The following is a 17016-nucleotide window of genomic DNA, read 5'->3' as shown; positions in this document are numbered from 1 at the left end:
TGAAAGCAGCAGGGTAACCGTGTCACGCTCAAATGGCTAAGCTGTTATATCCAGACAAAATGTCAGCAATAAATCAGTGTAAAAGGAACATTTGGATCAAGATTTTTACTGCAGAAGTGCATTATAAATTGTCTTTTTTACATCTAGATGTTCCTAAATGGTATTTCCACAATGCAAGAAATACGAATGCGATAAATAAAAGCACTTCTTGATAGTTTGCCCTGAAATAATGTAAAAGACATTAAAGAATAAAGATGAGGAGGGAAGCAGAAGAAGCGGTTTTATAATTTTATCTCACTGAAGAGTTTATTGGAGCAGAAGAGCGAAAGTTGTGGCAGAGGGAAAGCATGCAAACAGACCTTGAGTTTCCTCCTGGCATTGAATTTCTTCAGGCACTCCACGGTCTCCTGTCTGTGCATCATAGATGCCACTGTGGATCGTTGCTACAAAGAGAAAGAACACAGAGGAAGATGAGAACTAAAGAAAACAAAAACACAAAGAAATGGTTCATTTTAGATCTTTGTATTGGCTGTGATGCGTCCATTGGTGTGCTTGGTGCTGGGAGGCAACACTTACGCAGACCCATGGATGTTTGAGGGCCTCCTGAGCGGTGATCCTTTTGGCAGGGTTGATCGTCAGCATCTGGTTTATCAGGTTTTTGGCCTCTGGGGTGACTGTGTCCCACTCTGGTGATGGGAACTGGAAGTAGAACCAAAACACTGACATGGTACCTCAGAGGGCGCAACTATCATGCTTCATTATGGCTGCTGTCTGACTTCATATGCAGTGGGGATCAAACGTTTGGGCATCCTGGGTAAAAATTCATTTTAATGTCCGAAAAGAAGCAAATAAAAGATGGAAAATCTTTAAATTACAGATTAGACATCATTGTAATATGTAAAAAAAAAAAAAAAAAGAAAAAAAAAAAGAAAAAGTGAGCGTACAAGATGAAAATAAGATCTTTCAAAATAACAGAAAACAAAGAAAGGTGTCTGTAAAAGTTTGGGCACCCCGCAGTTAGTACCTTGTACTCGCCCCCTTACAAGTTTCACAGCTTGTAAAAGTCTTTTTATAGTCATTTAAGAATCTTTTAATTCTTGTTTGAGGTATCTTCGTCCATTCTTCCTTACAAAAGTCTTCCAGATCTTTTGGATTTCTGTGCCGTCTGTGACGCACCGCTCTTTTAAGGTCTATCAATAGACTTTCAATTATGCTGAGGTCACGAGATTGTGAAGGCCATGGCAAAACCTTCAGCTTACGCCTCTTGGTGAAATCCACCGTGGATTTTGAGGTGTGTTTAGGATCATTGTTGATTTGTAGAAACCATCTTCTATTCAACTTCAGCTTTTTCCACAGATGGCATCAAGTTAGCGTCCAAAATCAAATCCTGTTGAATCCATTTTACCTTCTACTCCTTAAATGTTCCATGAGCCACTGGCTGCAATACAACCCCAAAGCATGATTGATCCACCCCCATGCTTAACAGTTGGAGAGAGGCTCTTTTTCTTTAAACTCTGTGCCCTTTCTTCTCCAAACGTACCTGTTCTCATTCTGGCCCAAAAAGTTAAATTTTAACCTCATCAATCCACAGAACTTGTTTCCAAAATGCATCAGGTCAGGCTTGTCTATATGTTGATTTGCAAACTTCAAACGCTGATTTTTGTGGTGAGGACGTAAAAGAAGTTTCCTGCTGATGACTCTTCCATGGAGGCCATACATGTACAAGTATCTCTTTATAGTGGAATAGTGTACCATAACTCCAGTATCAGCCAGATCTTCCTGGAGGGATCCTGCAGTCAAATGTGGGTTTTGACTTGCTTTTCTGACAATCCTTCAAGCTTTTCTGGCTGATATTTTTCTTGGTCTTCCAGATCTTGCTTTAACTTCCACTGATCCATCTGAAAACGGTTTGCGATTTTCTGATAGATTCTCCTGCTATGTGAGCATCAACTATTCTGTTTCCGTGTTCGTGACAACTGCTTGGAGGAACCCATGGTGCTGATTGTTGAGGAGGGTCAGACGAGTCTGGGCATTTAAAACCTTTAAGCTTGACATCACCTGGTCTTTCCAGACACTGATTGCTAACGATCCATGTCATTATCAGGTCTCAGCTGTCCAAAGGGGGGAACACAAGGTACTAATGCTGCAGGGTGCCCAAACTTTTAAACATGCCACTTCTTTTGTTTTTAGTTATTTTGAAAGTGTAAATTATGGAAATAAGATATTATATATAATATAATAAGATATTATATATTTTTTTGACATATAATAAGAATGTCTAACCTGTAATTTGATGTCTTTTGAAGAATTTCCATCTTTTTGTACATTAAAATGAATTTTTAACCAGGGGTGCCCAAACTTTAGATCCCCACTGTAAAGAGTTAACATGGAAAAATAAATGTTCCTATAATTTTATTTTGTCATCAGTTTTGCACTGCAGACGAAACCTTCTGAAACTGCAGAGTGAAACCTAACAAGAAAGTCTTCTAACAGCTCAAACGTCTTCCTACGTAATGAAAACCAGAGCAACATTGATCAGAGTGATTTGTGACTTAGATAAAGTAAAAAGCATCTCTTCTCTTGTTATGTTGTAGAAAAGAAATCACATTATCTCTGACCTTGGTGTCAGTTTGCTACTGCTGCTGCCTGACAGTGAAACGCTGCAGCGACGGAGAGCACTTTGCTGCTCAGACATGTTCGACAAACTGTGTTTCTTAAGATGCTCTGGACACATTAGTCTTTCTAAATGAAAGCATTTTGACCTTTTACTGTGAGCTGACATTGGGTCTGACACAAGATAACATCTATCATCTTAGTATGGGAGGGAGAGACCTTTGCCAATCAGGTCTTGTATCGAGCTTTCAGAGCCTGGATTAAATGCATGCGTAATAGGCAGCACAGCATTTACTTAACTGATCAATACTTGTCTTGATCAGGAGTTACCAACTGCGAGCTTGTGTTTTCCTTTACCAGCTGCAAGCTTATGTTGCTGCAGGTTTTATCAGAAAATATGTTTGGTTAACATTTGTGCCTGTTTGGTATGATCATCTTGGGAATTTGAGGGAAGGAGAGGGGGTATTGCAGCACATACATGGAGACTGTCAAAATAAAAAATAAGAAAAAAAAACACCTATTAAATGTTTGGTACACACCTGTAACAAAGAAAAAAAAAAAGAGTTTTTGTTGTTTATGTGACCAAGCTGGTCATGCTCTGGAACCTTCTCATATAGATTTTGCTGCATTTTTAAGTAAATCTCTTGACTCCATCCAACTTTAACCAGTTTCAGTGATCCTCTCTGAGCAAACATTCGACACAATCAGACCAAAAATGCTTTCATCTTCATATCGGTGTTGATTTTATGCTGATACAGATGTCATGCTGATCATCAGGCAAGTGTAGGAGATACACTATCCAGGCATTGTGGAAGCATACTGCATAGTCATCTTTGCAAATGCATGTACAAATAAAACAAAAACTGTCAGAGAGATAGCAAACATTTGTTTTCTGTGGGAGAGAAAAACTTCCTTTGCTGCACTTTTTTTTTTTTTTTTTTATGTACAAAAAGCTACATAACTCACTGGAGAAAAATGGGAAAACCCAGAGCATAAAGTGTCCTATTTATGAGAGAAAAACAAGCAAAAAAAATAAATAAATAAAATAAAGCTTTTCTGCTTGTACCAACTGAGATGTCTAAGAAATGACTTATTTAAATCTCTTGAGAAACAGGGAGAAGACGAACAAAACAGGTCAAAACCCTGAATGTCATCAGTTCCCGTGGCTTCAACAACTCAGCCACTGAGGCTTCCTGAGGTTGTGCTGTTTAATGATAACAAAACACCAGTCCAAGAGCAACCGCCAGCAATTTGTTCAAAAATTCTCAAACCATGGGTCCTGCTGAGCTGAGGAATAAGCTCAGCGGCCTGAGTCTGATGGTCCAGAATCAGCGCCAGAAAGTCAGTTAGGGTCTCTCTTTTTTTGGCATTGGCTTTAACATGATCTAAGGTGAGACTCGCTCTCTTGCAACCCCTGAAATATGAATGAGGTGACTGAGTTACGTAACAGTTGCCAAAAAGGAACGAGGGCAGTGGGATGAGAGGGGAGGGCATTACAGCAGGACGGGGTGGGGGGGAGAGGAGACTCACATCATAAGCCCCAGCCTTGATCTGCTGGTACAGCTTGTGCTGGTCCTCATCCCAGAAAGGAGGGTAACCCACCAGCAGGATGTAGAGGATCACCCCTGAGGGTCACACAAAAACACAAACACACATGCACACACACAGACGCACAACTTATTAGAAAATCTACTGTAATGTGTGCGTTGGCCTTTTTAGTGTGTAATCATCGAGGAAATACCATAAGTGCGTTGAGCATGAATGAGTGTGTCTCTCTACGACTCACCGCAGGCCCAGATATCCACAGGTTTGCCATATGCCTCCTTCCTCAGCACCTCAGGGGACAGGTAACCTGGCGTGCCAGCAAAGCCTGCAATAAAAAAATAAAAAAACATACACAGTTAACTGACATGCTCAACGCAACAGATTGCATAGCTGCTATCTGTGGATCAGCGTGAATAGAAAGCAAGATAATCTTCCCTAAGCCTTGAATTGTTGGTCCAAACAGTGGACTGAAATCTTAAGGGTTTAAAAGGAAGGAGAAGGAGTGCTACAGAGATGAAACAAACACAGCACTGATCAGTATGTGTAATGCAGCGCAGCAATGTGATGTGACAATGCAACACAAGAGTCTCCTGATTAAGCTGCAGGAATCTTTAAATTTAAAACATATTATTTTAAATTGATTTTGAGTTTTCAAGCTTCCTGAAGGTCTCTTAAAGTTTGTCTTTGGATACTGGCAGCTTCTTCCCTCATTTTCATTCAGCTCTTCATACCAGTTTACCCAGTTCATTGATTAGCTAGCAGAGCACTCTCATACAAACCCTCTTCTTGGGTCACCAATTAAGCTAACATGCATGTTTCTGGATTGAAGTAAAATGCTGGGGATCATGCAAACCATTTTCAGGGAATATTTTTGTTTTTAAAATTAATATGCCAGAGATAATACTAAAAAAAAACAAAAAAAAAAACACTCAGAGCGCAAACCTTCGCCAAGAGCCACAGTTCACTGCAAAAACTCAGCCTTAAAACACACACACAAAAAACAAAAATTAGGTAAATGTTGCTTACAAAAAGATCAATTATCTGCCAACAGATCAAGAAAATTTGGCTTGTCAAGACTTCCCAAAACAAGTAAAAATACTCTTAAAACAAGATTAATTCTCTGGCATAAAAACTAAGAATTATTTTACCTTTAAAAAAAATAAGCATATGTGTACTCAATTTAAGATTTTTAATCTTAATTAGATTTCAGTTTTTGCAGTGTTGTCCCCATATTGTCATTATTTGTTCTCTTCCTGTGACGAAAATTTCAAGGCCCCTTAATTTTTCATATTCTGGATCATAGTATTAGGAATGATTCCTTTACCTGGATCATTATTCGATACATCTTTACAAGCTGTTGTCCTGTATTTTTTTTTCCTAAGTGCTCTGACCATTTTCGTCGGAGTTACGTGCACAAATGTTGTCTGGTCAGAGCATGCGCTGTAAGAACGCAGTCTGACGACAGTCTGACTTATTGTTTACATGATACCACCATCAGTTTAGGAAAATAAATATTCAATCCCTGTGAAACTGAATGGAAATCTTTTCGGTTTGACACTTTTCATTTGGAATGAGGTGTACACAGGGATAATTTTCAACCTGATAAATCTTTAAAACAGATTGAAATCGGTATGTTTGGCTTCATGTAAATGTAGCTTATGTTAAATACTAACTTTCAAGCTCATTAGAGCTGCATATACGCTGATGTAGCCTCACATACAACATTATAACTCCATTTAAGTATGCATCCATTTCCCCCTTTGTCCACCAATTTCTCTAAAAAAAAGAAAAGCGTGGCTCAAAGTTTCTGCACAAGATATAGCATGCATCTGTTGTACCTACCAAACCAGGCCTGCTGATCCCCCTGCACCTCAATGGCCAGGCCGAAGTCAGCCAGCTTCACAGCAGCATTCTTACACTTGCTTGCAAGGAGCAGGTTTTCTGGCTGCAGAGGAGATGAAGTGAAAAGATTTTCAAACATTTATCATAAAAAGGATCTGATTTATAACATACACACAAGGGAAGGAGAATCTAAGAGTCCGTTCTGTGCATGCAAAAGTTTGCAATGGGGTTCAAACAGAACAATTTGTATGCAGTCCATACAAATACAAAGAACAAATAATATTTCAAACATGCACAGACAAAAGCAACAGAGCAAAAGTTAGTCCACATTTCAGTGGAGCTGAACTCAGTCTGCCTTTCTGTCTTGGCCTCATGTGACGAGCAGTGGCTCTATAGGCTCCATCTCTGTGGCCCAGATATGGTAGCTAGCCTCATTATTCTCTGTCAGAAGAGAGCTCTAATAATGGGCTGCTATCCCCACTGGTCCCTGCTCTTTCTCTTGCTCTCTCATTACATCTCTTCCAGTCTCACTAAATTATTACTTTTGTCAAAGCAACTGGCACTACTGACTGGGAAATAAAGCACTTGAGTGGTAAACGATGACAAAATATGAATCAGTTTTTTCTACTGATGTCTGACGTATTTCTGATGCTGGATGAACACCAGGCTAACTGAGACGTTTACACACACATATGACATGTGTATGTGTTCGCATTTAGTTCCTTTAAAGCAGATCTAACGTTTAATATAAACAATGCCATTCTTGTTTGTGTTTAGTGTTGTGCTTTAAAAATCTTTTGGTTGAAATGTGTCAAGTCTTAGTTTTATTTCTCACATGGATGCACTAACAACATAAAAACTGGACAAAACAAAAGCACATATTATTGCACCACCATGATTGAAAAGGAGCAGGAAGAAGAAAAAAAACTTACAGTACCTGCCCTTTTTATAAAACATAACACACCAATAGATGATCTGTCAATAACTTGACATACTTAATGCAAATACTCATTAATGTTGTTTTAAAAGATACTCCTGTCAAGAGAAAACAGTATCTTTACAAGAATTACTTCTAGATTTTTTTTTTTTTTTCTTTCTTGCTTTTCCAGTTAGCTTCCAAACATGATGTCTTGGTTTCCACACACAAATCAAAACTTTCACAACTTTTAGATTTTAGATTTATGTTTGCAGTGCAGTAGCATCTGTCTGCATCCTGTCTTGCAATCACTGTCCAGTCCTTTACTCGTTTCCTTAAAGGCAAACGGATATTGTACCCTTAAAGCACAGATACTTAAAGGTGTGTTTTACAGCCTTTGAGGCTTGAAATAAAAGAGAAGTGCAAGCTATTGAACCAGTAATCCCGAGGCTCTGTGCCCACCTCCTGGCTCCGAAACTTGGTGAGGCTTTTCTCTTCTATAAAAACAGGGAGTTAGATATTGCCAACACTGCAGCAGTAAGATAATCCGTAAAATCGGATGTGGGTGGAATTCATGATGAAGCAACTGCTTCCATTAAAAATGATGCAATAAAGTGATGAAACCCCCCCCCAAAAAAAAACAGCCTGGCCACATTTTCAGACACACCAGCAACTATTACTGTCGTTGACTGACACAAACACACCTTCATTTTTCATATTTTTGGCAGCACACACAGATTGACATAAGGATAAAGCAGACTAGCAGCTGGTCTGTTTGAGGGCAGAGACGGCCGGTTGCAGATGATAGAAAAAGCTGTATTTGAGAGCAGGTCATGAGTAGTGAGATGGAGTGGTTCCCAGTCCCAGATTTCTCTCCTCCTTTCTATTTATTAGTATGTAGAGAATCTGGAGATAGAGTGGCATTCATGCCCTCTGAGAAACCAGCAGAAATAAAACCTTGTATTAAGAAGGCACTCAATTTTATGTAGATTCCTGTAGGATGGAAGGAGAAATTGGCTCTAATTTGGCTGTTTGACACAAACAGTTCTAGGAATAATGAGGTTGTATCCAAAAACATTATCCAAGAGGCAGCATATCAATATGTGAGTTAAATAAAAGATTGAGATTGTTTTTTGTTTGGCACAAACAAACTGTTCACAGTGTTGTCATCTCATTTACCATATCCCTGTTCCTAATTTGAGGGATCTTGTCACTCGGGCTGTCCTCAGTAATCACACTATGACCTATTGCATGAAACGCTCTCTGGTGCTTGGGTGTGAAACCAGATAGGCGTGCAAGCTAAATAAAGAAATAGTCACAACAGTTCAGATAAATACAACACGCCTTTACTGGAATGCTGGGACTGACATTTGCATAGAGGTCTACTTGACAAAGTGCATCATGCAAAACAAGAAGGCATACACAAACAAAAAGCACCAGCAGGTTCAACACAGTTTGATTTCCAACTGTTTAGACATTGATTCACCCCACTGCTCATTTCAGAACTGGAAAGAACTGTGAACAATGACCTGAGCTCTACAAAAATATATCTCTAAAAAATAAAACTGACTAATTGAAACACTGAAAATGGATCTATCAATCATGAAGTCAGCTTACGTTAATAAAAAAAAAAAAAGTTAATCAATACCCCTTTTCTTTTGGAAAATGAGCTTTCAAGCTTGATGCATTAACTGATCCATAAAAGCAATCAAATCCACACACGGTTTCTCATCGCCAATAGTTAGCATTTCTCACTAAATTAATTTGGCAGAGCTCAGATTAAGTACCCCCATGGGTGATCTTACACAGACCAGCACGTCCACTAGTTCATAATATTCCACATAACAGAGATTAACTATCAAAATACAACAACCAAACAAAAGAATCCAATCCCCTTTATTTATATAGCACATTTTATAAACCTAAACAGATTCCAAAGTGCTGCATAGAATAAAACAAAAACAATGTTACAATACTAAAATATCAATAAATAAAAAGTAATAAACTTAAAATCAATCCCAATAAACAGATAAAAACCAATCATTTATTAAAAACAAAAACAAGAAACAGTCAACATGAAATAAAATTAATGCAGCAGGAGTTGAACACTGCAAAGACATTTAGAAACAGCCATATTCAGACATAATTCTGCATACACTGGGGAAAATTCTGTTTAAACAACAAGAATATGGTGGCAGAGAGTTGGAAGCTTTGTATGGCAGCAGAAAGCCAGTAAAAAGTCAGAAATGTATGAGATAGTCATCGTCTGATTCTAGCAGAAGCTCTGACTTGCATCTAAATGACAACAACTGGGTCAGGCTGCACTGTAAGGTATCAAGAGAATGAGATGTTCCACAACACTCCACAATTTTCCAAGTCTTGCCAGTGAAATCACATCCACAAACATCACAAGACAGTTTCTTTTTGACCGATAAGACACACACAAACTACACAGATAGCACAACCACACAACCCCATTACATACAAGAAAAAAAGCATAAAAAGCCAGCAAGGTGAACCCCATCACTCACCTTCAAGTCCCGGTGCACCACGCCCATTTGATGGCAGTGAAGCACCGCCTCCAGGATCTGCTGGATGCAATGACTGCATGCAAACACCAAGGGGAAGGGGGGCGCATGTTAGTCTCAGCAGTGCTACAAACCGTGCACAGGCCAGGGGATGTGGGAGGGGGAGGGAAGATAGGTGGTAGGGAAGGTATGAGGGATAGAAGGCCCTCCTGTTGCAGGGCATGGAGTCCAGCCTGACATTTGCTTCAGCTAACCCACAGCTAAGCATATACTCAGGTTTATACACATAGAGCCCTTTAGGTAGATCACTGTAAAACTGAGGGACAACAGAAGATTATGTGCAGTCTTCATTAATGAGATTTATTATGGATAATAGTGGCAAAAAGTTCTACTTTGTTGGTGTGGAAGGGCATAGCTGTGGGTGCATTGCAACATACGACTCTATGGAGTCTATCAAATCCTGCATATACCATTAAGGTTTTTTATATTTTCTGTTGCACTTTAGTTTAAAAGAAACTGTACTATTACTGACTAAAGGTGGACTTTAGATACTCCACCACCCTCCGTTGGGTTTACCGGCAGGCTTTGGCTGCTGAAAAAGGGGTGTCAGAATATGGTTGGCCACGGGGGGCACAGAAAGGGTTAATGAAGGAACTAGGGGAAGGAGTGAGTCACTGTGCAATTAATACCACTGAAAAGATGTGCCTGGGATGGCCTCTGCTCACATTGTTGTCATTCTGATGTCAATAAGCCACCAGGAACTAAAAATAAAAACCCCAAAAGCCAAAAACTGTGCAAAGTACCCTGAGAGACAATCAAGATGTGAGTTTACGCAAAACCAAGATGATCTATGTCTCAGCCAGAGGAAATGATAACACATATACGGATGTATTGTTGATAAATGTGATGACAGACATCAAGTTCATGTGTGTAGGGTCATGTACATTGTCTGGGACCAGCTGTGGGACATGTTGACAAACACACACACACACACACACACACACACACACACACACACACACACACACACACACACACACACACACACACACACACACACACACACACACACACACACACACACACACGCTTGGCCATGCATGAGTGCTTCCTGTGCACTGACAACATTTTTCTTTTCCTCCTTTGTTAAACAGAAATTCTCCCTCTTTGAGTGGATTTAAATATTAATGGTTTGTCTACGACATGACTTAAGGTCTGGAAATGTAATATCCACAACAGGCTAAGCTTTAACTATTCATGTCAAGAGATTGCTCACTCCCTCCAGGATTCAAAGAGCAAGCTTTCTTTTCTGCCCTGACAAAACGAAGTGATCAGAAAAGAAGAAGTTGCTCACTCAAACAGAAATTAGCACCGTTATCAGGCATAAAAAGCAACAATCAAACTGGTCGACCTTCAACTCTTTACAATGCATAGTTTTAGATCAATTTGCAATAATAAAAATTTTGTTGCCAGTATTTATTTGCAATAAAGCAACTTTCCAAAGCAGTAAAACCTTCCTCCCATTAGATGAATATCTATTTTGGTATCTGATGAGCAATCAGACTCATAGAATAATTACTTATGTTTGACATGGTGGATTTTATTTGATTTTCTGACAGGGAGGTCCAAGTACAACAGCCTGGTGCTCATCTTTCTTGCTGTTGGTTCTCAGTATTAATGCCGGAAAAGATAATGAGTTATTCTAAATTACATATTTGGTGCATCAAAAGATAAAAACACAAAAATCAATAAATAAATAGAATTTGTTGCCACTCACATATGAGATTATGAGACAAAATCTTTGATCGTAATAAAAAATGCTGCTTTGTATTTTTCTGTTAATGATTCGTGTAAAATGGAAAGTCACATGTCTAATGTTTACCAGAAATGAAAGTTTTAGACGTTTTAAGCGCAGTGCATTTATATAACAGAAGTAGGCACATGACGTTTGTGGCATTCTTATGTTACCATTTCCCTGTGTGCCAGAGTTGACAGATTGCATTAGTAACTGCAGGCGCACAAATGATTTCTTCTGCGCAGCCTTGAAACTATTTACGCCAACTAAAATCCTACCATCAGTAAACATGTGAGAAAAGTCCAAACAAACTGTATATTTAACCACTAAGTGAGTCTCAGATGCATCAGAATCCATCTCATACTATGCATCTCAAAAAGTCTAAAATCTAAATTTAATTTTAAATGATTTCCTCTGATCAAACTGGGAATATTCAGTAAACTAACAACCTAACAATCAAGAGAAAAACTAAAGCCTGAGTGTGTTCAGTTAATGAAATATAATAACTTGAGAGAAAGAAGAGAATGGCAGACAGAAAGTGGAAAACAGAAGCAGAGCGAGAGGGAGAAAGTGAGAGAGGAAGATGGATTGGCCTGACTGGAAAGTTCAAGGCTATAAATTAGAGTCCTGTGTCTCATTTTTAAAGGTCTCCCAATGAATAAATACTAGTCAGGTCACTTCTTCAGAGGGCCTACATCTGGCTGGTCATTAAAAGACAACGCAGACATGCTGCTTCATGTGAGTGGAAACGTGCCATAAAAGGTAAAAGAAAAACATCTTTGAACATTGCAATGTGTTCTGTCAAACCTTTGACTAGGGCTGGGCGATATGACCAACATCTCATATCCCGATATAGCTCATTTTATATCCCACATAACGATATAAAATTGTTTGTGTAATTTTATGTCAGTCATCAGTTATGTATCAGATGTTGCTAGGCAACTGCAGCAGTGAACTCCTTCCATCTGGGGGAACTATGGGCGTATGACGTTTCACCGGTAAAAGCCCGTTGCAACGTTTACGTCTAGAGTTTATTATGAGCTTTCGCCTCCACTTGACGCTGCTTTTGCTTGTTGACTCTGTATTCTTTGTCCTGATTCTTGCGCAGGTGATAAAATGAGTTAGTTGTGTCGGAGTCCGTTGCTGGGAATGTGATCTAGTCTGTTGTCAGTTCCACGTCTGTCCACATCCATGCAACAGAAATTTCCCTCTTTTAGGAACAAGCTCATCGGTTTGGGTTGGCTGGTCATCTTTTAGTGAATTATCCTGCTCTGAAACGCGTTTGCTACCCTCTTTCTCCATGTTTGTTTGTATATTACATCGTGCATGCCATAAAGCTCATCTTGACGTAAAATACTGAAGCAAAGCACTTTATCTTGGCATAAATGATAGAGCCTCATATGAAACGATATAGACATTTTCTATCGTCCAAAGGAAATGTATCATCATATCACCCAGCCCTACCTTTGACTGTACCTACACTTCCATATTCATATATATTTATACATATGTATATATATATATATGGTGTATGTGTTGGCAGTTCAGAATATGCGTGTGTCTCTGTATATTCTTCACCACTTTGCCAGCTGTTAAACTACGTAACTCCTCTGCATGCGTGGGTTTTGAGCGCTCTCCATACGACGACATCCCAAATGTTCCTGAGGTAGGGAGCTTTTCAGGGTGAACTTGCTGTAAAAATCATGAAAATTATTATGAGACCTACTGCTTGTCTTTTGTGCTGAGCCAATATTTACATAAAAAATGTCTTCAGTTTGATTTGCATGTAAATAATTAAATCTAACTGTCTTTTGCAAACACACTTGTGTGCATGCTACAGAAACATGCACAGCTCTGCTATATACATGCAGCTTTGTGCACGCTTTCCATAGCAGCAATGTTTTTTGTTTAAATATGTAAAATGCTTAAAGCTACATTTTCTTCTTGTTTTATTGCAAACCAACAAGTTAACCCACTTTACTGTACTCTTCAAAGAGGAAGTGGATAATTAGGTCGACATATCATTGCCACAAATGCACCGTGGGACTTGAAATAATCAGCTCGTGTTCTCAACTGTGGCTTTTGATATAAAAGATTATAATGATGGTACGCAACAACAAAAATGGTGTTTAGCTTGTTCAGTAATTTACACACACAACTAATCTGGTTCACCTGTTCTTAAAGTCTTAATGTGCCTCAAATGAAATGTGCTTGGAATAAAAAAAGATAACTTCTTTAAACCACACATCCAAAACACTCATGGCACACGTAAGATTAATCATTTCACCTATCTATTCATTCATTCATACATTTGTCATTTTTATGTCAATTTCTCAATCATGTGTGATATTTGTGTGTGAGTGGACAGCGTGTGAAGATTGTTATAATACAATCACAGTTTACCCATAATATGTCCTACCGCCATATTAATTCATATGTGCATGCGAATAGTCCAGTGCTTCTGTGAATCATAATGGTGTTCGGTGGAAACAGCTTAAAATATTACTTTTCTACATGTTTATGCTTGTTGAAGAGTCAGGGTTATAATATGAAGGTTTACCTGCATTACAGCTACAGCGCAGCTTACATAGGATTGGCAAAAACACATCGTCTCTGTGTCGTTGTCTTTGCTTGGATACCAGCACCACCTCACAATGCCGTTAAAGTCCTTCTAGATTTATCTTTTGTTTAACCATAAAAATTCCCATGAGAATCGTCTGAGCAGCAGATTATATATAAAATGAACCTTCTTCTACTGTCTGTGTCTGGTCCACACTTCTGTCATGTAGAATGCCAAACATACAGGTTGAAATGTTGCAAAGAAGCAGCCGTGGTTTAAAGATTTGTGTCTAACATCTAGATTTCTATCATAATTAATGTGCAAACAGACAAATATGTCAAGCATTTAATGTGGACGCATGAAATAATGTTGTGCAACAGCTATGACTACACTCTGTAACCATTTAAAGCGATTGGACCTGATGCATGGATGAACAAATGATCGCAGTATTGTGCATTAATTTTTAGCTTTGACCATTGTTGTGGAGCACTAATTATCAATGCTGCAACATATAAATGAAGAACAGCTGCCATAAAGAACACCCCGATCTGCACACATCTCTGAATGAATAAATTAAACTAAAAACTACTTTTTAGACTTTATTATACATCAAGTTGAAAATGCTGAGCGTACTCCAGTGGATTTAGTTTTTAATATATCTGCCTTAAGGGCATTTAGAGTAAAACATTGTTTCTGTGTTAACATTTAAACAAATCTGTTAGGAAAGATCGTAACTACAGCTGAAAATATGAGTTTCTGCATATATAAATAGTTAGCAGAAGAGTATTTAAAACATAATAAATTGACATTGTTTGAAATGCTCTAGTTATTTTGTTGTGCTCACCTCCAACTTGAAATGACTGAGCACCTTTACAAAAACATACCTTATGTTAAATGAGGCTGTCTTGAACATATAGGGATCAATAAAAGGATCATAACTGAGTGAAACCCAGAGAGAAGGGGAGCAGGAGGAGGAGGAGGGAAGAAGAAGAAATCAATGAAGACTACAGAAGATCCAGCTGTGAAAAAACTGATGTTTGTACTTTGGTAAACTTCTAATCATTTGCCAGGTATGTGTGTAAACCTGTTCCCACTCATTCACTTACCGGTCTGTACATTACAGTCAGTGCAACAGGAGCTTTAGTTATGTATATGTGGTAGTGAAATGATTGATAAGACAGCATGTGGGAAGGCAGATGGTACGAGGAGGAGCTGGTGAGACAAGCCAGGGTTCTCCGATTAGAAAAATCAAATACAACACAACAAGAAAGGCAAAAAGGAAAACATCATACCAAGAGACAAGTCGGACAGGCGGACATCAGACGAGTGACTGACAGGACGAGATCGAGGAGGGAAGGGGCAAGGAGAACGGAGGAAGGAAAGGAAGCAAGCAAAGGTTAAAGGGGAGGGGAAGGATGCAGATGCTCCTCTACATATACTAACCTTTAGGTCCCTGTGCACTATGTCATGTTGGTGAATGTGATGGACACTTTCTAGAATCTGATGGATACAGTGACTGTGAAGACAAAACAGAGAGAGGAGGGGTGGTGGGGAGGGTGGAGATGGGTGAAAGGAGGGATGCACAGAGAGGGGTAAACATGGCAGAACAGAAAATAGTAGATGAAGGATGAAAAGTGACAGAGAAGGGCAATAAGACAACATCGTGGATGAGGAAAGGGCAGGTTTGGTAAGAGGAGAACAAGTGTCAAACGATGTTAGAGGAGTAGAGGAGCAGAGGTGATGAAGGAGAAAAGAGAGGAGAGAGGGAGAGTGATGCAGAAGGAGATGTGTTGGAAGGGGTGGGTGAGGGCGGGTGGAGGAGACAAAAACGTTTTGTTTTGCTTTTTTAACCCAGATGAAAGCCAGACAATAATTACAACAACAGGAAAGGAGAGGAAAGGAGAGGAGAGGAGAGGAGAGGAGAATGATGAGTGTGAAGAGAAGACGAGCGGAGAAAAGAGACGATGAGAGAAATGGAACACTTATGTCCAGGATAAAACTGAATCACACGGGGCTCGTGGGCAGATGCCAGTTTATTTTCCCATCACTAAAAGGAAACCATCACTGCAACAGAAACACATGAAACTACCTCACTATGTTGTGTTTGTGCATTTAAATATTTGTGTACGTAGGCTCGCTGTGGTGAGCGAGTGTAATGTGCAGAATATGTGACTAACAGCAGGGAGACGGGCAGCCTGCAGGATCCACACCCACTCAGTGTCTACTGAGTGGGAGGACTGAGAGAGAATTAGAGAGATATATGCATGTGTATGCTTGGACGGAAACACACGATATAAATAAACATGTGTGAGGCCAGCTTTCTCTCTTCTTCACTAACAGGTACCAGAAGGCTTGCTATATCCCTGCTGAATTTCTTTAACATGAACACCTGAGAAGATTGGGACAAAGAAGTCTAAGTATGATTTAAAACTGTCTGTCATGTGAAACCTCACAGGAAAAGATGTAAATTCAACATATAAACTGTAAACTTTTGGCTTCAGCTCGTCTGTAAGGGTTCTTGCAGTTGTACGAATTGAGAGTGCCGGCTGCCTGGTGCAGATAAGAAACTAACGACGCCTACAACAACCCAGTAAAAAGAAAAAAAAAAGAATACATTTTAAATAGTAGAAATAATTTCTTTAAATGATCAGGTTACTGGATCATTACTGCTGATTTGTTGAGGAGTGTACTTCTTCTACTATATTCTGTTGGGTCTTACAGAGTGGATGGCTGGGATAATTGCAGCAGCAGCGAGCAATGGCACTTTACTTGTGGTTACTATCATGGTCCTTGTGGTAGTTTTGTGCTTGGTTTGTATCTAACACTGCCAGCTGGTGAAAACTAAACTTAAGTTTTAAAAAAAAAAAAAGTATAAAGCAGCTTTTCTTCCTGATTGGCGAAAGTCTATGTTGTCTTTTTCCAGCACTGGAATGAATTTATAATACTGGTGATAACTTTTTTCTAATGACAATAAAATGAGGCAGCAGTTAGCTGCTTTAATTCTAATCTCTTCACACTTAATTTTATCTAAAACTTGCCACTAAAAAACATTAACAGCATGACTACTAGCTTTTTACATGGAATACATCTGAAGTAAAGTTAATGTCCTTATTCTTATCAAAACAAGTTAGATGAGTAAATAATCAGCAGCAAAAATTAAAGATAAAAAGAAGTTTCATTCATTTTAGTTTCACATTCATTTTATGGAGTGTGGATA

General features: G+C 39.0%; 1 protein-coding gene across 4 annotated transcripts in view; it reads right to left on the bottom strand.

Annotated features, from left to right (window-relative positions):
- Positions 1 to 17016, bottom strand: part of LOC306764263 (calcium/calmodulin-dependent protein kinase type II subunit gamma-like) — an 87117-nt gene that overhangs the window by 41684 nt on the left and 28417 nt on the right. For all 4 annotated transcript variants that reach the window (XM_079251358.1, XM_079251355.1, XM_079251357.1 and 1 more), the window contains exons 6-11: positions 15243 to 15315; positions 6001 to 6103; positions 4400 to 4483; positions 4144 to 4238; positions 577 to 699; positions 360 to 443 (exon numbers count right to left, since the gene is read on the bottom strand). In XM_079251358.1, the coding sequence (XP_079107484.1) occupies positions 360 to 443; positions 577 to 699; positions 4144 to 4238; positions 4400 to 4483; positions 6001 to 6103; positions 15243 to 15315 (562 nt within the window). The remainder of the gene's footprint in view (positions 1 to 359; positions 444 to 576; positions 700 to 4143; positions 4239 to 4399; positions 4484 to 6000; positions 6104 to 15242; positions 15316 to 17016) is intronic.

Source organism: Telmatherina bonti, assembly GCF_933228915.1.
Source record: "Telmatherina bonti genome assembly, chromosome: 13".
Lineage (NCBI taxonomy): Eukaryota > Metazoa > Chordata > Actinopteri > Atheriniformes > Telmatherinidae > Telmatherina > Telmatherina bonti.
The sequence above is the reverse complement of the archived record's forward strand: the minus strand, read 5'-3'. Positions and strand labels throughout refer to the sequence as shown.